The sequence below is a fragment of the Colletotrichum destructivum genome, chromosome 2 (assembly GCF_034447905.1).
Source record: "Colletotrichum destructivum chromosome 2, complete sequence".
NCBI lineage: Eukaryota > Fungi > Ascomycota > Sordariomycetes > Glomerellales > Glomerellaceae > Colletotrichum > Colletotrichum destructivum.
The window spans coordinates 4086753-4104793 of NC_085897.1; the positions used below are offsets into that span (position 1 = coordinate 4086753).

At 55.8% G+C, this 18041-nt stretch overlaps 10 protein-coding genes across 10 annotated transcripts; 6 read left to right on the forward strand and 4 right to left on the reverse strand.

Annotated features, from left to right (window-relative positions):
• The first annotated feature begins 18 nt into the window (after positions 1-18).
• On the forward strand, positions 19-995 carry CDEST_03440 (uncharacterized protein). The gene has a single exon (XM_062919599.1). It carries the CDS (start codon positions 40-42, stop codon positions 991-993), a length of 954 nt encoding a protein of 317 aa, XP_062775650.1. The 5' UTR covers positions 19-39; the 3' UTR covers positions 994-995.
• Positions 996-1043: 48 nt separating this feature from the next.
• On the reverse strand, positions 1044-2803 carry CDEST_03441 (Putative DNA replication/checkpoint protein). The gene is made up of 2 exons (XM_062919600.1): positions 2520-2803; positions 1044-2461 (listed from the first exon to the last, which is right to left on the reverse strand). The coding sequence occupies exons 1-2, from the start codon at positions 2659-2661 to the stop codon at positions 1170-1172; spliced, it is 1434 nt and encodes a 477-aa protein (XP_062775651.1). The 5' UTR covers positions 2662-2803; the 3' UTR covers positions 1044-1169.
• Positions 2804-3030: 227 nt separating this feature from the next.
• Positions 3031-4342, forward strand: CDEST_03442 (Putative Zinc finger, RING-type). Its single transcript, XM_062919601.1, has one exon. The coding sequence runs from the start codon at positions 3097-3099 to the stop codon at positions 4174-4176; it is 1080 nt and encodes a 359-aa protein (XP_062775652.1). The 5' UTR covers positions 3031-3096; the 3' UTR covers positions 4177-4342.
• Positions 4343-4604: 262 nt separating this feature from the next.
• On the forward strand, positions 4605-5642 carry CDEST_03443 (Putative DSBA-like thioredoxin domain, Thioredoxin-like superfamily). Its single transcript, XM_062919602.1, has 2 exons — positions 4605-4834; positions 4904-5642. Exons 1-2 carry the CDS (start codon positions 4760-4762, stop codon positions 5546-5548), a joined length of 720 nt encoding a protein of 239 aa, XP_062775653.1. The 5' UTR covers positions 4605-4759; the 3' UTR covers positions 5549-5642.
• Positions 5643-7201, reverse strand: CDEST_03444 (Putative DASH complex subunit Spc34 protein). The gene is made up of 2 exons (XM_062919603.1): positions 6525-7201; positions 5643-6444 (listed from the first exon to the last, which is right to left on the reverse strand). The coding sequence occupies exons 1-2, from the start codon at positions 6587-6589 to the stop codon at positions 5709-5711; spliced, it is 801 nt and encodes a 266-aa protein (XP_062775654.1). The 5' UTR covers positions 6590-7201; the 3' UTR covers positions 5643-5708.
• Positions 7202-7411: 210 nt separating this feature from the next.
• CDEST_03445 (uncharacterized protein) lies at positions 7412-10065 on the forward strand. Its single transcript, XM_062919604.1, has 3 exons — positions 7412-8715; positions 8817-9117; positions 9176-10065. Exons 1-3 carry the CDS (start codon positions 8033-8035, stop codon positions 9956-9958), a joined length of 1767 nt encoding a protein of 588 aa, XP_062775655.1. The 5' UTR covers positions 7412-8032; the 3' UTR covers positions 9959-10065.
• A 901-nt stretch (positions 10066-10966) lies between these two features.
• Positions 10967-11473, forward strand: CDEST_03446 (uncharacterized protein). The gene is made up of 2 exons (XM_062919605.1): positions 10967-11384; positions 11453-11473. Exons 1-2 carry the CDS (start codon positions 11161-11163, stop codon positions 11469-11471), a joined length of 243 nt encoding a protein of 80 aa, XP_062775656.1. The 5' UTR covers positions 10967-11160; the 3' UTR covers positions 11472-11473.
• Position 11474: 1 nt separating this feature from the next.
• On the reverse strand, positions 11475-12593 carry CDEST_03447 (uncharacterized protein). The gene has a single exon (XM_062919606.1). The coding sequence runs from the start codon at positions 12241-12243 to the stop codon at positions 11716-11718; it is 528 nt and encodes a 175-aa protein (XP_062775657.1). The 5' UTR covers positions 12244-12593; the 3' UTR covers positions 11475-11715.
• Positions 12594-12997: 404 nt separating this feature from the next.
• Positions 12998-14676, reverse strand: CDEST_03448 (uncharacterized protein). Its single transcript, XM_062919607.1, has 4 exons — positions 14562-14676; positions 14149-14461; positions 13593-14075; positions 12998-13413 (listed from the first exon to the last, which is right to left on the reverse strand). The coding sequence occupies exons 1-4, from the start codon at positions 14570-14572 to the stop codon at positions 13198-13200; spliced, it is 1023 nt and encodes a 340-aa protein (XP_062775658.1). The 5' UTR covers positions 14573-14676; the 3' UTR covers positions 12998-13197.
• Positions 14677-16281: 1605 nt separating this feature from the next.
• Positions 16282-18040, forward strand: CDEST_03449 (uncharacterized protein). Its single transcript, XM_062919608.1, has 4 exons — positions 16282-16789; positions 16853-17009; positions 17100-17781; positions 17876-18040. The coding sequence occupies exons 1-4, from the start codon at positions 16738-16740 to the stop codon at positions 17939-17941; spliced, it is 957 nt and encodes a 318-aa protein (XP_062775659.1). The 5' UTR covers positions 16282-16737; the 3' UTR covers positions 17942-18040.
• The last annotated feature ends 1 nt before the right edge of the window (position 18041 follows it).

Consider the following 18041-nt stretch of genomic DNA (forward strand, 5'->3'; position numbering starts at 1 on the left):
GAATGCTGGACTGCGAGGTTCTCGTTCACTGACACAAGCATGGACAACCTGTCGCCGCCGCCGCCGCCGCCACCGAAGCCCCCGAAATCACAGTCTGGCTTTCGTCTGGGTCGTTGCATCAGAGCGCTGCGTGTCGACATAAAGGGCATCTTGCGCGGACCAAGTCTCACGCCGAACTTCCTCATCAGCGATATCGTCGGATTCCTCCTCCATTTGGCCCTTGCGGCCGACTGGTCCGCCGTCTGGCGGCGGAAGTTATTCAGATCCGTGCCGCTCTCGCGCGCCCTCGCGGACAACCTCTACGATTTTTGGGTCGCCTTCCGAAAGGAACGTTGGCACAAGGAGGACCACGCCGAGGCGAGGATGGACAAGTGGTGCCCGCACCTGTACAGGTCGCCGCCCCCGCGGCTGCGGTCTTACCGCGAGATCCTCAACCGGCAACAGGCGTTGAAGAACTGCTGCGGCGCCCAGCTGCACGGCCTGGAGACGCGGGACGTGGCGAGGAACATGCTGCTGCAGGCCGGTCTTGCGTTCTGTTGGGCTTGGGCGCTGTTCAGTGACCACATCACGCTCATCCGGCTGTTGGCTGCGATCGAGAACGACCGCAAAGTTTACCGAGACAAGATCGAGGCGTCGACTCCGCCCGTGTTCCGCAAAGGAGAAGACCCGATGCCCGTGGCTCGGGGCGGACAATCACACAGCAGCTTGAGAAGAGTGCAGCGACAGATCAGCCGCGGCCACGACCTCATCGACAAGTTTGTGGAGCTGGAGATGTGTGATGTCGGAAATGACGCTGCCTGGGTCGAGACGGAATGGTTGTCGGAGAAGGACGGTGTGATTCCCGCAGACATGGTGGTCAACGCAGATCTGTTCCTCGTGAACCGTGTCGCCTTCTCGGCAGGTTTGTCTTGGCTTCTGGTATCTATCAGCTGCGACTTTGCGACATTTTACCTCCTTGTTCTAATACTTCGTGTCAAGAGTCGTTTCATATAGGTGGTGGCAAGCAATTCAGTTCACACGTGTTCCGCTGCTGTTGCTGTGATGTCTCGAGAAGACGCCAGCACGCACAAGAGCAGTATGTGGCATTGGTATAGTGGGCATTGACTCATTAACACCGTAAAACAGGATATCGCTTTCCATGCAAACGCCTTCCGATGCAACCCTCGAACTTAGCGCCGTCTTCGGAATTTGCTGTTGTGTCCCGGTCCGCCTTTGGCACCATGGTTCTTCAACTTCAACCGCCGGAAGTTTGTGTGCGCCATTTCGTTGACCTTCCTCACGGCCTTCTTGACCGCCCCCGTCTTTTCAGTCTTCTTAGCACCCTTTATCTTGGGTTCTTTGCGTTTTGCCGACTCGTCAAATTCTGCGTCCGAGTCGGGCCCCAGGCCCGCAAGCTCATCTTGCGTCTCATCCGCCGCACCGTTGGCTTCTTGTGTTCCCGACACATTCACCTCATCGTCTTCCGCTTCCTGCCCGCCCTCGGCCAGGCCAGATGGTCGTTTGATTTGAACAGGCTTCATGTTGCTTCGTCTTGTTGTTCGCTTCTGGCCCTTCTTCTTGTAGACCCTCAACGGCATTCCATCCCTGCCTTTCTGCTCTTCATCAGGGCTATCGTATAAGCCTTCGTCATCAAATCCGCCTAGAGGTAGATGCACTTGGCTGTCGACAGCAAGCATCTCGTCGTTCTTCGGCTTCGGGGGCGCTTTCGGCTGGACGACCTCGCCTTCTGCTTCTCGAAGGGCATCAAGATCGTCATCGTCGTCCAGCTTTTCCTCCTCCACTTTTCGGAGGCTTGCGACAATGGCACTGAGACCCCGGACAATTGGCTTCCGGGGCAAACGGAGAGGCGGCGCCGTGAATTCATCGTCCTTGGTTGGGGGCGGTTGGGCGTGTCTTTTGAGAAAGGACGGAGTGCTGAACTGGAGCTTCGAAACGGTTGTGGGTGTTTTGGCATCGGGTGTTTGGGTGCCCTTGTTCTTCAACGGCGTCATGAAGCTATCCAGCATCTGCCGTTTGCTTGTTGACATGGGTGTACGCCCAAACCTCGCATTGTCCTCCTCGTCCGTGGGCGTGGCACGCTTCCGCGGTGTCGTCATCGCTCTTGCATCGGCAGAAGTGTTCAAATCCAGGTTTCTTCTTGAAGGCGTGCCGAGTTCGCGCTCCACCATCAAGTCAAACAGTCCAAGTACGCGGCCATCGCGCTGCGGTGTAGGGCCTATCGATCTGGGGGCCGCGGGGCTGAACAGTGTTCGAGAAATAGAGGGAGTGCTAATGAGACCGGCATCATCAGGATTCGATCTCCCTTTCGAAGGTGTCTCGACATATTTCTGTTTCTTGGAAGGCGTTGTGGTGGACGCGGGATTCTCTTTTCGCTTCTTCGACTGGGGTTCTACCTTCGGGGGCGGCTGGATCTTTCCAGAGAGAATGTCGCGGACTTTGTTGTACTGCTTGTACTTTTGTGCTGCCGGTATTATCAGTGTTTTGAGCCCAATAGGTTGGATAACAAAGACTCTGCGTACCTATGTCGGTATTGCGCTTGATGTCGTCTCTGCCCGGTTTCTTTCCGTCATGAGATTTCGCCCATGAGGTTTCCCAGCTCTTCAGTTCAACACGAAGTTTCTGGGACTCTGCTTCGTAATCAGCCCTCGTTCGGTCGTCCATGTCGAGGTTTTTCTTGGCTAATTGGAGGGTAAATACGTCATTGGAGGCAAGTGGTTGTGACAGATGGGAGGTGTGACAACCTGGGCAGATAAGGTAGTTAGGTGGTTGAAGGTATCCGTAGCCTGGGTGGAATTTGATGTGGAGGTATGGGGAGCGGGACGCGATCGAGACGCGACACAGGAAAACCACTAAACGCGAAAGATTCATGGTTGCCCAGCAGTACAGCAGCAGGGGGGGGGGGGGTTGCATCAGTGCACTGGCCTCACCCCAACCCCACTGGGATCGGCCTCAGCTCATTCCAGCTTACTAAGGTACCTACCTAATCAATGTGGTGGTGGTCGCACCCAGTGACACTCTCGAAACAGCGCATCTCCATCGTCTTGTCTTGCCTCGACACTTTGACTACCTCCTCTGCGGAACTCTGCACCTTTTGGCATGTCCCCTGAAGCGGCAACCGGCGACACCTCGAACCCACGAGATCTCCGTTCCGCCGTCTTACAAACCACACTGCAGGAGATATCCTCGCGACCGCCCGACCTTCAAGACTGCTGCGTCATCTGTCTGGAAGAGATCACCGAAGGTTGCGAGACGCAACCGTGCCACCATCGCAATTTCGACTACCTCTGCCTCATAACATGGCTGGAGCAACAGACAGCATGTCCGCTGTGTAAGACAGAAATCAAGGAGGTTCGCTACGATTTCAGCGACGACCGAAAACAATGGAAGACATTTGAGGTACCAGAGCGGCCACAGAATAAGGCCAATGCTGCGGGAGCTTCTCCCCCGAGCCAACAACCGAGGCGATACTACTCCCATGCACGCCCACGACACCCGCGACCTCATGCGCACGCAAGTCGGACTTTCACCCCTTCTCAGGATGGAGCGATTGCCCGCCGGAGGGCCGTCTATCGAAACCAGTTATACTCGCTACATGTCGGCTCGAACCGGATCTCAAGATACAGAGACCTGACGCCGCAAATGTTCGCGTCCGATACGGAACTTGTCTCCCGCGCGCGCACTTTTCTCCGTCGAGAGCTGCAGGTCTTCGAGTTCCTCTCCCCGGACATCGACGCGCGACCCCAGGATGCCGACCCTGTTCGACGACGGAGAGCAAACAATGCTGAATTTCTCCTTGAATACATCGTTGCGATCCTTAAAACCGTCGATATGCAGGGCAGCATGGGCCAGGCCGAGGAGCTGATCCAGGAGTTTTTGGGAAGGGAGAACACGCGACTCTTGCTTCATGAGCTCAGGGCCTGGTTGCGGAGTCCCTACATGTCGCTCGAGAACTGGGATCGCGCTGTGCAGTATCCAGATGTTGTTCCTAAGCGACGGCGATCTCAAAGCCCCGGCGCAAGTAACCGCGCAGAAACTTCGGGTAGTGCCGACGGGATCTATCCCTCGAGTTGGAGGAGAGACGAGCGACGCAGGTGCCGGCGCGAGCCCTACGAGTCACGTCGTTCACGAAATGATGAGAGATTACGTGAGGCGACTGAGCGATACACAGTTGACTAAGGCCTTATAATCGACCCAAGCCACATGATACCCTGTTTTTTCTGGCCGTGGCGGTGGCGGATTTTTTTTTGTCGGAATCTTTTTGATGGATGAGACGTCCAGAGTACACTGGGCCCCAATGTAACCTTGTACGACACGGACCTCTAGGCAAGACATCAGAGCTTAATAGACGAATGATGACAGTGCAACATAGCAAATCAAGTATCGAAATGGATGGACCCCTGCAGTGCGCCGGAAGTTTCTCAGTCCCGCCTTCGCCGCTCTCTCCTGGGCTGAACAATGGGGGGGGGGTGGATTCGCCGATGGAATGAGAAGGCAGCAATCCCGTCGGCCCGGTCAAGAAAACCCCCCTCACCCTAATAGATTCCGGTCTGATCGGAGTCCGGACTTGCTTGGTAATCAAGTGAAGTCGGCACGCTGGGCGGAGTCCCGCCCGTGCTTCAAGATGCCGAGGCGATCTCACAAAGACATTTTGCATCCGAAATCTCAAGCCGGGGCCTTTTATCAGACGATTCCCGTCATTGTCGATTTCCCAATTAACCGTTTCCCTCAACATCCAAATACCCTGTATACTCTGTAACGAATGAACGCCTCACGACAAGCAAGCAAAATGGCCAACATCAACATCAAAATCATCTCGGACCCTGTCTGCCCTTTTGTAAGACGTCACTTTGGCGATAAACTTTGTTTTAGTAACCCCCACTAACACGACCAAACAAAACAAAAGTGCTATCTTGGCAATGCCCGTCTGAACCGGGCGATAGACCTGTACAAGAAGACGTACCCGGGTGGCAAGGACGACACCTTCAACGTCACATGGCAGGCCTACTACCTCAACCCGACGGCGCCGGCCAAGGGCTTGCCCGTCAACGAGGTCATGGCGTCGCGGTTCGGCGCCGATCGGCTCGAGATGATGCATGCGCACATGAAGAAGCTGGGTGTGGCCGAGGGTTTCAACTTCACCTTTGGCGGCAAGACCGGGCACACGCGCGACGCGCACCGAGCGATTCAGCTGGCCAAGTCCAAGGGCCCCGAGGTCGAGAACGCCGTCATGACATCCATCATGAAAAGCTATTTTGAGGAGGACGGCGACGTGACGAGCTGGGACATGATTGTCGACGCGGCCGCCCGGGGCGGGCTGGAGAGGGACGAGGTGCGCAAGTGGCTCGAGGAGGGCAAGGGCGGGCGCGAGGTTGATGAGCAGGTCGAGGATGCCTACCGGATGGGTGTCCGCGGGGTGCCTCATTTTGTCATCAACGACAAGTACGAGGTCGGCGGCGCGCAGGAGGTGGGCGAGTTCCTGAGACAAATCGTGGCGGCCAAGGAGAAGGGCGGCCAGGGTTCGAGCGGAGGAGGTGGACTGTCATGCTAAGAGCATGCGAGATTCGTTCTATCATCTCCTCGCAGCATGTTGGGAGTAAAGAACAGGGGTTTAAAAAACAATAAAAAAGGTCAACATCATAATCATGTAGCCTTCTTGTCGCATTTTGGGTATCGTGTCGTAAAACCATTGCAAAAGTGCTGTCCGGCTTTCACATGTTCAGTAAACCGCCCAAGTCCTTCTCCATCGCCCGCAGCCGTAGCTGCAGCTCACGCTTCTTCTTGTCGAGCTCCCGCACAATCTCTTCCTCGGCCCGCAGGTCGTCCTCCGTCATAAGATCCTCGACCTCGTCCTCGTCTTCGTTTTCTTGCTCATCGGCGTGTCCCTCGTCGCCGTCGCTCATCCAGTGATCCTTATTCATCTTCTCAAGCGCGGCTTGGTGCTCGGCAACCTTGGCCTCATAGTAGGCCAGCGTGTTGGTCTGGTGGGCGTACCGCGATCGCAGCTGGGGGATCCGCTCAAGCGCACCGGGGAGTGCGTAGACACCGCACAGCTTCTTCGCGCCCTCGAGAAGGATGTCGACGTCAACATCGCCGCCCTTGATGGCCGCCTGTCGCTCGCCGCGGCGCAGCTGCGCGTGAAGGTCGCCGCCCAGGACGGCCGAGACGGCGGTGTGTCGACGGGGACCGACCATGCCGCCAACGCCGCTGCGGGAGCTTCCAGGTGGCGGACCGGTGGTGACCTCGCCCGAGGCGACGTTGAATACGGTTTGGCGGCGGCTCGAGGTGGGTTTCGCGTCTGGGTTCTGCGAGGCGGAAGAGGACGGCGGGGGTGGTGGAGGGGGCACGGAAAAGAGGGCGCGCTCGTGGGCCTCGGTATCACGGATGAGGGAGGTGATGTCGGCATTGTGTAGCATCGCGTTTGTGAAAATTTTCGGAGGTGGGAAGCTTTGCACCGGTCAGTTGTTCAGCCAAATAATCCGAGGGGCATTGTATGGATCGCGGGGTAGGAGGGAAGCCAGACGTACGGGAGGGAGTCGATGCCTTCGCAGGAGAGAGCTATTTGCTCTAGATGGATTGAGAGCATTGACATGATGGCGGTTCAGACCCCGGGCCTGTTTGAGGTTCTGTTCCTGAGGCGTATTGTTCGCGGGCTGTTGGTGATTGCGATCTTGCAGTCAAGCCGACTCGGTAGGATATTGTTGATGTGGGATTGAGAGTGAGAGGTTCAATGTTGACAAGGTACCCCACCAAACACAAATGGCTTAGAGAGAGAAAGAGAGCGCGCCGTTGTTTGGCGCACGGGCCAACAACCGTTCATCCCAAACCACGAACGCCAAGCATCTATCATTTCTTCAACAACATCCCGTCGGTCGCAGTCTTGGAAGTCCCCCCCATCTCCAGAGTCAACTTGGGAGTTAGGGACTTCCTTAGTTCTGGCCGCATCAGATCGACATGTTTGCCGTGGGCCACACGTTCTTCGCGACGATGCTGACAGCCAAGCCAAGCCAAGCCAAGCCTTGCCGTGTCTTTCTTGCGGTTGAGACAGTCGACGGGCATGGCAATTGGAAGTCAACTTGACTTGATCAGCGAAGATGCGTCGCTGCACTCGGAACTACGAATACAGATTACGCCCAGCCATGACTGAATCGTCTAGCAAAGACAAGCAGCAAAATTAGATGTTGTCTATAAGGCTGCACTTCTCTGTACACGGACTCGTTCATGATTGTTGTTGCCTCTCGGCGAGCAGTGTGATCGCAACTAGTGCTTGTGACCCCGGGTTGGGCGTGCCGATTGGCTGGGCATGCGACGTCAGTTATGACGACAACCTCGGACTCTCATTGGATTGTCTTCGTGTCTGCTGGGGTTTGCTCTCTGCGGCCTGTAGGATGCTCCTTTTCTTTCCCACATGCATCTTAGGCTCTCAGCCGAGCTCATGGCACCATTGCAGCAGTTGCAGTCAGTTAGTACAAGTCGACAGGGCTCTTTCCGGGTGTGCACTGCGAACGAACGGCTCGACCGCGGTTGGCCTCTTTTCGTGCCACTGTGGGGGCTTCTCGGAGCCTCGCATGTCCTCTCTGCCTCTCTTCTTGCACTGCCCAGATCTGACTGCATGCCGCTCTTGCGCATCTCATTTCACTGTTGGCTCATCTCAGCCCCTTCCCCCTCCCCCGGCCCCCAAAACGGAACACCTGAAGGAAGGCTAGGGCAACAGGGGGGCAGGCAACGGCAACGGCAGCGGGGTGGCGCCCTAGCCGCTGACGGCTGGGGTCTGTAATAGGCAAGTCGCCCTGCTCCGGTCCAGTGATCAGTCAGAAGCAACCGTCGCCAATACCGGCCGCCTCAGCAAACTCAGCCCTGCACCTGCACCCGCACTTGCAACTTCCTTCTTCCGTCGATGATGGTGTGTCCTCTGCGGTAGGTACTCTACGTTTTTGTACTGCGACTACCTCGGGACTAGGGTCTCTAGGTTCGTTGTTGGAGTTTGTTCTGTGTCTCACCGGCGCCGTCCTCCATCCCCCTTCCCCACGATATAATGCCGCGTGAGCACCCGCCGCCATCCTCCCGCTGGTCACTTGATCAAATACACTTTCTGTCACCGTCTTCACTACTGACATTACCTCGCGTCCCCTCTTGGCTGTATATCATCCTCGCGCTCCCAGTCGTCATGGCCGCCGGTATCTTCTCCATCCCAGCCTTGGCCGAAAGGGTTGGGTTGCGCTACCGTTCACGACAGCAGAAGCGTGCCGACTTGCTCAAGAAAAGGATGGGCTCAACAAAGTTCCTGGGCTCCCAGGTTGGAGGCAGCTCCGTCATCAGCTACTCATACACGGATTTCCCCTGGAAGCTGTTCGCCTGGGATATCTACTACTTTTTCAACTATATCTGGGCCTTGCCATGGATCGTCTGGCCCATCAGCCCGGCCGATTCTGGCCACCTCGATGAGCTGGCTTTTACGAGACAGAACCTCTTCTGCATCTTCATCCACATAGTACTGTGCGTTATGCAGATCGCCTTCATACTGGCCCTGCCCTTCGCCATTTTTTTGCCAATCTGGGTGGCTGGTCTCGCTTTGACCGCCTTCTTGGCGGTCAACTATCTGCTTTGCCTTTTGCTCAACGGCCCGACGCTCACATATACCTCGGACCCGAAATACGCATCAGAGCTACCGGAGCACGATCACGAGAAATGGATCTTCCTGAACGGCGTTGCTGTAGGGTAAGTCGATGTGATTTCCGGCCGTGTCTGTCCCCTTTTACGCAACTTGGCCTCACAACCCATGACAATTCTATGAGTCCGAAATACTAACATCTCAACAGGGACCACTGGATGAAGAATAACCTGAATAGGCTGGCTCTCACGTTCAAAAGGCCAATCTTGGGCATCCACAACCGGACGTCGGGAATTCTCTTCGATGTCGTCGAATGTCTCATCCAACGAAACTTGGGCTACGCCACGTACGATGTACGAATGTGCTACCGCATCGTCAAAGAAACCCTCTATAACCCGAAGTATTCCAAAGTGATTTTCGTGTTGCATTCGCAGGGCGGCATCGAAGGCGGTCTTGTCCTCGACTGGCTCCTGCAAGAACTGCCACAAGATCTCCTTGGCAAGCTTGAGGTAAGCAACAGAGTGCTCACCATAAGCAAACATAACATGGCTGATAAGACCCCATCAGGTATACACATTTGGCAACGCCGCCAACCACTTCAATAACCCCCACCGTCACGTTATGTCTCAGACCGTGGCGCAAAAGAACCCCACTGCCATGACTACGACTAAGACCACGACCACGATGTCCCATGGAGACTCCATCAGCGGTAACAAAGCCGGTCTCGACGACGCCTCAACTCTGAACAACGGAAGTGAGACCCTGAAGAGCCACCCTGGCATCCCAAACCTGCCCAACGAAGGATCGTCAACCTCGTCACGGTCGTCGACTGCAGCGCTGGACCGAGCCATGGGCCATGTGGAGCACTACGCCCACTCAACAGACTTTGTGGCGATTTGGGGCGTCCTGCACTTTTGCACATCGTTGGCTGCCAGCCACACCATGCCGCGCTTCATCGGGCGGCTTTTCGTACGAGCCTCGGAGCGGGGCGGTCACCAGTTCTGCCAGCACTACCTGGATGGCATGTTCCCTCTCGCCAAGGACCCAGAGACGGGAGAATTCACTGGCGCCTCGGAAGAAAACGAGTTCATGGAGAGCGAGATTCAGATCGGCAGGCAAGGCGATGCCGGGGCCAATGCCCGCGAGGCATTCGAGGTCTCATACCTCGGCCGTGATTTCGCAAGCAATGTAGAATTTCACGGGGAGCAATTCAAAGGAAGGTTCAGAAAGCGGACCGTCCAGGTCAAGGAACTCTCCAGATTGTGGCTTTACCGCAACGGCGGCAGCCCTACCGAAACTCCGCCACTGCTGTTCAAGGAGAATGGCATTGTTAGGAACGCGACTTTGTAAGGAAGCAGTGCGGAGCTTTTGGTGTTTTCCTTTCTTCTGTCTTATTCTAGTTCATAGCCCCGTAGTTTGATACCCTGTTATGCCATTGTTTTCTTTGCATATGTATTGGTCCCGCCTATTTTGGTGACGATTCTCGGTGAAAACGTCTCACCGAAGGTGAGAGCGGGCTGATGGTGTGAGTGGAACGGGTGGAACCGGCCTTATCACAATGACTCACCGACACGACACCGCCAGCGCCATGGTGGCGGGTTGTGGGTCCTTTCCTGCATCGCCCCCTGGTACTAAAGTGCAATGGGACCCTGGACATCTGTGGAATCGCCCGGGAAACAGCGCCAGCGAACCCATGCCACGCCAAATCAGCATGGATGTGTTTTACACGTGTATGAAGGTTTTCAGTCGACTGTCCAGGCCTCTTACCGTCTTTTGTTTCGGTACAGCCACGGGAGGACGTTGTTGGGATTAGTTGGCCAAAAGGATTGCTCATTGAACAGTGGTCTGACAAGTCGCCAGTCATGGAAATGATTCCTCTCAAAAGGGGCTGATTACGAACAGCCTGGCGCCCAATTACAAACGCTTCCCAACAAATCACAAACGCGACTGGATGGTGTCGTACAACGAAGATTGGCCCCGGTTTTATCATCCTAGTACCGTAGCTAAGGAGGAGAGAAGACTGAAAGACGACGAGGAAGAAGAAAAGAGGGAATGTCTCAGCCCTGGCATCTGGTTCGCGCCATCTCCAATCTTTATCGGGCCGCCGAAAAATTGACGCAAGCCGGTTCCCTGCGCAGGGATCGCAAAATGGTGGGCGAAGTTTCCACCATTATCCATTCTCTCATCAAAGGGCGGCGACGCACTGGTGACTGGTGAGAGCAGCTCCAGGAGGCGTCCAGAACGGCGACAGGCTACCGGGGTCCATAATTAAAAATGGAAACACCCGAGCGATCTCGAACTCGTTTGCCGCCATCTCTCTTTTTTACGTTTTTCTTGGCCCTATCTAAGTCGACAAGTGACTCGCCAAACAACAAATTTTCCCAAAGGCAAGCGACGCCGCTCTCTCCCTCTCTCCCTTTCACTAGGGCTCTTTTAAAGGGAAACATATACACTTCTTGACAGGCCGCTCTCATAGAAACTCGGCCGTCGTCACAAGAAAAAAAGACAGTTAAACCAGCGATATTGTACCACCAACAAACCCACAACACGCCATGAACTCGGTCCACATCCGACATGGCTCCGTTCGGCAAGGCAAGTACGACGTCTACTGGAGCAAGGACAACGAGTGGGCCATCATCGACGAAGAAGAGGAAGAGGAGAACGAGCGCAGGCTGAAGGAGGCCTACCATCATCACAGCCTCAACACGCGATACTTGACTGCCGGCCTCTTCGTCGTCCTGGTGCCCGCTATGTGTGGTTTGCTATGGTGCTGCCGGTGAGTTGCCCTTGGATGCATCGCCCGCCCAGACACATTCGTTCAATCGTACTGATATCTCAAAACAGAATGAGGCGGCGCATCTGAACAGATAAAAAAGTGCCGCGGAAAAAAAAGAGTTTCAAAGTCAGGAGTCGACGTCACTGTCGGGCTCTCCAACCACACAAATCAGGCCCATGAACCAATCAGCAGGATTATTTCTATGCGCTTGGCCTAGATTCTGAGACGACACCAGCCACGCGCAAAGTGAGATCACTTCTCACCAAGCGGTTCCTCGTCAACTACCACAAAGAATCACGCGAATCACTTTCAATAAGCCGAGGGGTTTATTTCATTTCTTGAATTCTCCCAGCAATGCGGGTGTGCATGCGGAACCACGCTTCGGCTTCTTTTCGATCTTGGTCTTCCCCTTGTCGGCAACCGACCGCTCAGCCGCAGCGATGGCGGCATCCAACCCCAAGTGAGCCGCGCCCTTGACGACCGTCAACCTGGACGACCCATTGCCTCCCACGAGCAGGTCCGCGGACAAAGCAGCACCACCGAACGCAACGGCGCCTAGCGCTAATCCGACAACCATCGGAAGTAGCACGTCGCCGCGCTTCGTTCTAACGGCGAGACCGCGGTCCACTGCGTGCTCCTCGAGGATGCGCCGTTTCCGTCGGGCGTTCCGGATCCGCGCCGCATCGTAGGGGATCATGAGCCAGGTCAGGCCCAAAGTAAAGCCTCCGGCAGCGGTGTGGAGTGCCGCGCCCGTCGAGCTGCTTGCCAGCTGGCGGACATAATAGGACCACCGGGATAGGAGGGCGTCGTCGGATAATCCGGCGCATTTCAGATTGTATACTTCGGGATCGAAAGGCATATTTTGCACCACTCCGCCTGGAGGTGCGGTTTGGGTTTGGTCGGTCTGGGTACGAAGCTGCTAAACAAAGGGGTTGAGGAGAGAGAGTCTCGGTCATGAGAATGGGTACAAAACGTCTTATATAGTTCAGTCCATATGGACCAGCGGTTTCGACGAGTGCTGTTATACACAAGCCCGTCGCCTGGACATCGCACAGTCGGAGCCAAGGCACAGCCCCTCCCAACATCACTTAGACGGATTTACGTATACGAACGAAAGTGAACCAAGTGCATATAACGCATGACACATACGTTCCGCCCTCACAGGGGAGGCTAAAGAAGATTAAGCATGTTAGTAGACCGGGCTGTGTTTTGTTCTCGGGTAGATGAAGTTATCGGCTCCCCAAGCGCACCATTCACCTCGGTCGCTGGGCTGTGTGGCTAATGGCGGTCCCCGCGGCGGATTCGGCGCGGTGTGGTCGGGGCCCGTGAAGGGTGTCTGTGCGGCCGGACGCTGCCGGATGAGACGAACGTTGGCGGCGAGATCGGACGACTCGGGGCCGGGGGCATTTAAGACAGGCGGATTTTCGGAGTCCGCGCATAGGTCCGTTCTGCTGGTGATGATGGTGCACAGGACAACATATTCGCACTATCAAAAAAGATGCCCGCCCGCCCTGTTCAAGATACTCAACATCGTATCGTAGCCATACTACCCCTGAATACTCAGCCACAAAGTTCTGGGGGGAGTTTAGAGGTTATAGCAACATGATGTTCACTTGATAGAGATTTGTCAATGTTAATGAAAAATGTTTAAATGGAATTGGTTCCTGATTAAATAATCATTAAGTCATCAAATATGCCATGCCATGCCCGGTTGTCATCACTCGTCTCGTTATCCCCTTCCAAAAAATTCGTACAAGTACAAGCGACCCCGGGTTACCTATCTCTCGGTGTGTGTGTGTGTGTGTGTGTGTCCTTAAGTCCTCAGCTCGATATCGCGGCGGTACGTCCAGGTGGTGGCGTCCGAGTAGACAGGCTTGTAGCCCAGCACACCCTCGACAAGGTTGAGGATGATGGTGGGCGTGAGGATGAAAGCGCCGCCGTACTTGTGCTCGGTGGCAAGAACGAGGCGGTCGATGCTCGCGCCCATGCCAAAAGTGCACTGATGCACCCTAACCTCGACGGCGGGGGGCTAGAATATCCAGAGTCAGCAAAGGTGATGTGGCCTGGGTGCGTCGTGACGAAGTGTAAAGGAGAGAGATAGTGAGAGATAGAGAGAGATTGAGAGAGATAGATGGAAGAGAGGAAACAAAAGGCAACTCAACAGGAGAGGAGAAAGAAGGGGGTAAAAAAAACCTTTGGGTGGCCAACCTTGCTCGCTACCTGGTGGTTCGTCCTCCTCCAGCGCTTGAAGTAGTCGGCGAGAAATTTGAGGGTCGCGGTGTGGCTGCACTGGATCTCGATCTCGTGGGCGCCGCGGCTGTAGATCATGAGGTGGTAGGGGGGTTTCAGGAGGAGGTCGTCCGGGCGGGGAAGGGCGTCGGCGCGGGGCATGAAGTCGGCCGGAGGTTGGGTAGCGGTGGAGCTCACGGAGGGGCCGCGGCGGTGGGCCGCGGGCGCGCTGACGGAGAGGCGGCCGATGCGGGCGTCCATGTCGACCTCAGCCCAGTCCTCGGCGTGGGGGGAGGCCGAGTAGGGGGGCAGCTGCTTCTGGTCGGCGAAGCAGTCCTTGAGCTCGGCCTGGAAGAGCGGCTGGAGGTTCACGGGCATGATGCGCTGGCGCCGGGGGATGTAGATGACGAAGCCGCCACGGTCCTCGGACCATGCGGTTGAGGCGTCATCTTCTCTCGAGATCTGCATTTGTGGTCAGCATACCGGGGAAGGGGTTGAGGTTCCACAACTTGTGATGGATGCATCCAGGACTCACGTCGACAAAGATCCTCAACCTCGACCAGGTGATCTTGAGCTTCTCAAGCAGGGTCTCGGTCCAGTCCTCGTTCTTGCTGTCATCAAGGATCTCGGTGGCGGCGCGGCACCAGGCCTCAACGGTGGCGGCGACAGCGGCGACGGCGTCGGCCTTGTCGGTGTAGGTGGGCTCAAGCTCGGTGAGAAGGAGGTGCCAGTCGGGAGCAGTGTCGATCTCAAGGCCGAGGACGTCCTGCAGGGTCCGGAGGGATTGCTGGAGGTAGCTATCTTCCTTGGTCCAGTGGTCGCGGATAGCAACCTTGACGTTAAGAGGTCTGAGGTGTTTAGTTAGTGTCAGACAACTAAGCAAGGGGGGGTGGGGTGTGGCAGGTGAGTGGGAAATAGAAGGTTGCTAGTTGGTTTCGTAAAACATACAGAGTTGTCATGCCAGGCTTGTGTTTTGTTGAAGAAGTGATATGTGTGTGTGTGTGTGGTGGGTTGTGGTTTAAGTTAGGTTGGTAATAGTCTGATGATTGTAGAGTGATGGTATTCTTTGAGTTGAGACAGGTTCTTGTCGACTCTTTTAAGTATTGGGAATCCGACGATTGATGTTTACTTCGGAGACCCACTGACAAGGCAATGACTGCAGATTGACACCGTCAGTCGAGAATCCACCCCGGGCGCATCTCAACGCCATGGCCTATGATCCATCTCGTTCTGGGCGCCAAGGGACGCCCGGCAGCATGCAGCTGAGCATGTGGCGTCACATCATCCCCGTCTAGCGAGGCGGAGTCGCTGCTCACACGTCAATTAGAGTCACACTCGGAAACCCAAAAACGAAAAAAAACAACAAAAAAACTAAACAGAAGGAGAGAGGAGGGAAAAAAAAGGGGGGGTCCGTTGGCTGGGGGCGGAGATGCGACTCTGATTAATTGCGGCTATGGATGGCGGTGATCGGCGGCAGCGTGTCCGTCCGTAGGAAGTGTACGACAAAAACAACATAGTCGGAGTGGGACATCGTCACATCAGGTCAGATGATCAGGCCACTAAGGTTTTTGAGTCACGGGACTTTTTGGCGAACATACCACCGGTTCTATCGGCAGGTCGGGCAGCAGAGAGATACTGGGGGGCAGGGTGATCGGGCTGAGCAGCATAAGCTCCAAACCGTCTTACAAAGCCGACAAGCACGTGCCGGGATCGTATAGGTTTTCGGAACCCGGGAGATCCTTGAAAACGGCTACTTATGGAAAGGGACGGAGGCCGACAGACCTTGTCGGACGGACATAGAAGACTCATAGGGACCCGGCACACCGGGCATTGGCAAGGACTCAAGACTCTGATGAGACGCTGTACGAAGATAAGGAAAACCTACGGAAACGGTAAACGGTCCGCACCGAGAAGGGAAAGGGAAGGTGGTGATGTCATGTGGACAACGGCCTGCATTTGTAATGTGGGCTGCCTCCCTTCCTCCCCCCTCTTCCTTTCTCTATCTTTCCTCTCCCTGTAACCTGCAAGTCTTGGGTCTTTTGATTAGCAATTACGCATCAGTGTCTTTGCATGTGTGGTTGCAGAGAGAGAGAATGTGTGTGTGTGTGTGTGTGTGTGTGTGTGTGTATGTGTATGGTGGGAGAGAAAGTGAGAGAGACGGGAGATCCTGGCTGCCAACTATTCGATTGCCAACCAACCCTGACCCGCTTGCAGCTGGCAGCTAGGGAGTTTCTGGTTGCTCGTTGCTGGTTGTTGGCAGCTTCCATACCCACTGCCAACTGTCCACTGCCAACCTCCCGAGGGAGGGAGGGGCGGCCTCAATGTGCTGTGATGTAAGCCGTAGCGCCCAGGCGAAAAACATTACGGTGTCTGCTGCTTGGCGCTGTTGCGGCGCTGTAGATCGGTCCAGGCCTCCCCGCTACATCTCTTAGCTAGCCCCCTTGGCGTCCCAGAGCCCCTTACGAACCCTTCCTCAGGGCCCTCCCCCCCTCTTCCCCTCTTCGCCTCCAAAAAAGACCACTAATACTCTCCTTGGAAAAAACATCGTCGAACTGCGCCATCATTGCGTTGCGACACACGTCGGGCCCACATCCACATCTGGGGGCCGAAATTGACGAGAGGCAAGGAGGGAGGGGAGGGGGAGGGGGAGGGGGAGGCAAAGATGTCGTCTTCTTCGGCTCTCCATGAATCGACCGTACGCACACACAGCTGGGCGCCACACTGACGGCTCATACAAGACTGTCAAAGGACACACTTGGATCTCATTTGCAAACGAGTCTAGTCTCGACGCCGGGCTGAGATGCCAAGATGAGCTTCTGCCCTGCGAGGCTGTTGATGGCGGACTGGTGGCGGTTGTTGACCGGCCAAGGTAGACGTCGAGGCTGTTTGATGCTTTTGATGGTCGACAAGCTGAAAGGAAGGCTGATAGAAGGGGAAATGAGGGGTTGGAAGGAGGCTTTGGTCGGCCGTATTGATGATACACGATGCAGGGCATGATAAAAGGTCTTTCCGTCCTCGTCACCACGTTTGCCAGAGAACAACCCATCGATTTGAGTCCCAAACAAACGAACAATACAGTTGATATCTTTGTTCCGTACCGATTCGTTCCTCTACTTCAATCACTATGTCTCGTCTTCCCCCCGCCGAAAAGCTGCCCCTGGCCCTCCGGAAGAATAGTATGTCATTTCATCCTTCAGACCCCCACGGAACACCATCATCGGCTGCTAACCAGCTTCCAGTCCGCGATGAGTGGGAAAGCAAGAGGGAAGACCTCCAAAAGGAGCTCTCCGACGTGCTCGGCGCCGAGTGGACGCTGAGCGAGATCAACCCCAACGCCCTCTACCCATACGCCGGAGACGGCTACGCCAAGCAGTCCCTCGGCAGCTGCATCGCCCAGTGAGTCTCAATCTCGTGCAGCCTCGAGACGGCTTGATCGCACGTCTTCGTCTTCATCGTCGTCAGTACTGAACCTGGCCCGGGGCCTAGGTACGTCTCCTCGGCCATCTACAACCTCAAAACCTTCGCCTCGAACTACGGCGACGACGGCAAGTCGGAGCTCAACTCCATTTGCCACGCCCGCTCCCTCATTCTCGACCTCGACGACCGGCCCAAAAAAGAGCGGGTGACTTACTGCGGCGTCGTCGTGCGCGACGGCGGCAAGTTGGCCATTGTCTTCGCCGAAGGCAACCTCGGCACCAATGCCGATTACGCCCTCGACGCGTCAGGGCTGCTCAAGGCCCTCAACGACGCGCCGCCCGCGCCGGGCTCCGACGCCTCCATGAGCCTCGCCGCGCGTACCTCGGTGAGGCAGGAGTACGACGAGAAGATCGAGGAGACGCGTCAGAAGCTGGCCGACATGCTGGAGAAGCCCGACGTCGTGCTGGTGCCCAACTTCGAGGCCAACTTTGCCAAGATCCGCGAGGCCGGCAAAAAGAAGGGCAGCGAGGTGAGGGACGACTGGGAGGGCAACATGGGCAGCTTCACGAGGATGTACTTTGAGGGGCTCGAGTACCAGATGTCGTACCAAAAGTTTGGCGACGACGACATGTTGCGGGAGGGCTTCAACGAGGCCGTCGACAAGGGCGAGATCCACTTCCGCATCGTCGACAAGATGGCGTACGGCACCTACGGGGAGGTCGTCCTCGAGGACGGCGCTGTCTACGTTCAGGTATGTTTTTCTTTTGGTTTTTGTTACTTCGACCTGCGGCGGTGGCAGCGGCAGATGTCGGATTATGACTCTCATGCTAATGACCGTCGACCAGGCCCGGGCTCATCACTTTGGCACCAATGTCAACTATGCGGCGGAGAAGCTTATTGACCAGCTTTGATGACGAGTTGGGGTGGAACGGGCGAGAAAAGACCTTTTATGTACACCAGCTATTACATATTCACCCAGGACAATTATCCCTGAAAAGAGTAAAATCTCTC

Coding starts and splice junctions, on each gene's coding strand:
- CDEST_03440 (XM_062919599.1), top strand. CDS start 40: ATGGACAACCTGTCGCCGCCGCCGCCGCCGCCACCGAAGCCCCCGAAA.
- CDEST_03441 (XM_062919600.1), bottom strand. CDS start 2,661: ATGGACGACCGAACGAGGGCTGATTACGAAGCAGAGTCCCAGAAACTT. Junction 2,462..2,519: donor CAAGCGCAATACCGACATAG/GTACGCAGAGTC, acceptor TAATACCGGCAG/CACAAAAGTACAAGCAGTAC.
- CDEST_03442 (XM_062919601.1), top strand. CDS start 3,097: ATGTCCCCTGAAGCGGCAACCGGCGACACCTCGAACCCACGAGATCTC.
- CDEST_03443 (XM_062919602.1), top strand. CDS start 4,760: ATGAACGCCTCACGACAAGCAAGCAAAATGGCCAACATCAACATCAAA. Junction 4,835..4,903: donor CGGACCCTGTCTGCCCTTTT/GTAAGACGTCAC, acceptor ACAAAACAAAAG/TGCTATCTTGGCAATGCCCG.
- CDEST_03444 (XM_062919603.1), bottom strand. CDS start 6,589: ATGTCAATGCTCTCAATCCATCTAGAGCAAATAGCTCTCTCCTGCGAA. Junction 6,445..6,524: donor GAAGGCATCGACTCCCTCCC/GTACGTCTGGCT, acceptor ACCGGTGCAAAG/CTTCCCACCTCCGAAAATTT.
- CDEST_03445 (XM_062919604.1), top strand. CDS start 8,033: ATGCCGCGTGAGCACCCGCCGCCATCCTCCCGCTGGTCACTTGATCAA. Junction 8,716..8,816: donor CTGAACGGCGTTGCTGTAGG/GTAAGTCGATGT, acceptor ACATCTCAACAG/GGACCACTGGATGAAGAATA. Junction 9,118..9,175: donor ATCTCCTTGGCAAGCTTGAG/GTAAGCAACAGA, acceptor AGACCCCATCAG/GTATACACATTTGGCAACGC.
- CDEST_03446 (XM_062919605.1), top strand. CDS start 11,161: ATGAACTCGGTCCACATCCGACATGGCTCCGTTCGGCAAGGCAAGTAC.
- CDEST_03447 (XM_062919606.1), bottom strand. CDS start 12,243: ATGCCTTTCGATCCCGAAGTATACAATCTGAAATGCGCCGGATTATCC.
- CDEST_03448 (XM_062919607.1), bottom strand. Junction 14,076..14,148: donor GGTTGAGGATCTTTGTCGAC/GTGAGTCCTGGA, acceptor CCACAAATGCAG/ATCTCGAGAGAAGATGACGC. Junction 13,414..13,592: donor ACCACCAGGTAGCGAGCAAG/GTTGGCCACCCA, acceptor TGGATATTCTAG/CCCCCCGCCGTCGAGGTTAG.
- CDEST_03449 (XM_062919608.1), top strand. CDS start 16,738: ATGTCTCGTCTTCCCCCCGCCGAAAAGCTGCCCCTGGCCCTCCGGAAG. Junction 16,790..16,852: donor CCTGGCCCTCCGGAAGAATA/GTATGTCATTTC, acceptor ACCAGCTTCCAG/TCCGCGATGAGTGGGAAAGC. Junction 17,010..17,099: donor CTCGGCAGCTGCATCGCCCA/GTGAGTCTCAAT, acceptor CCCGGGGCCTAG/GTACGTCTCCTCGGCCATCT.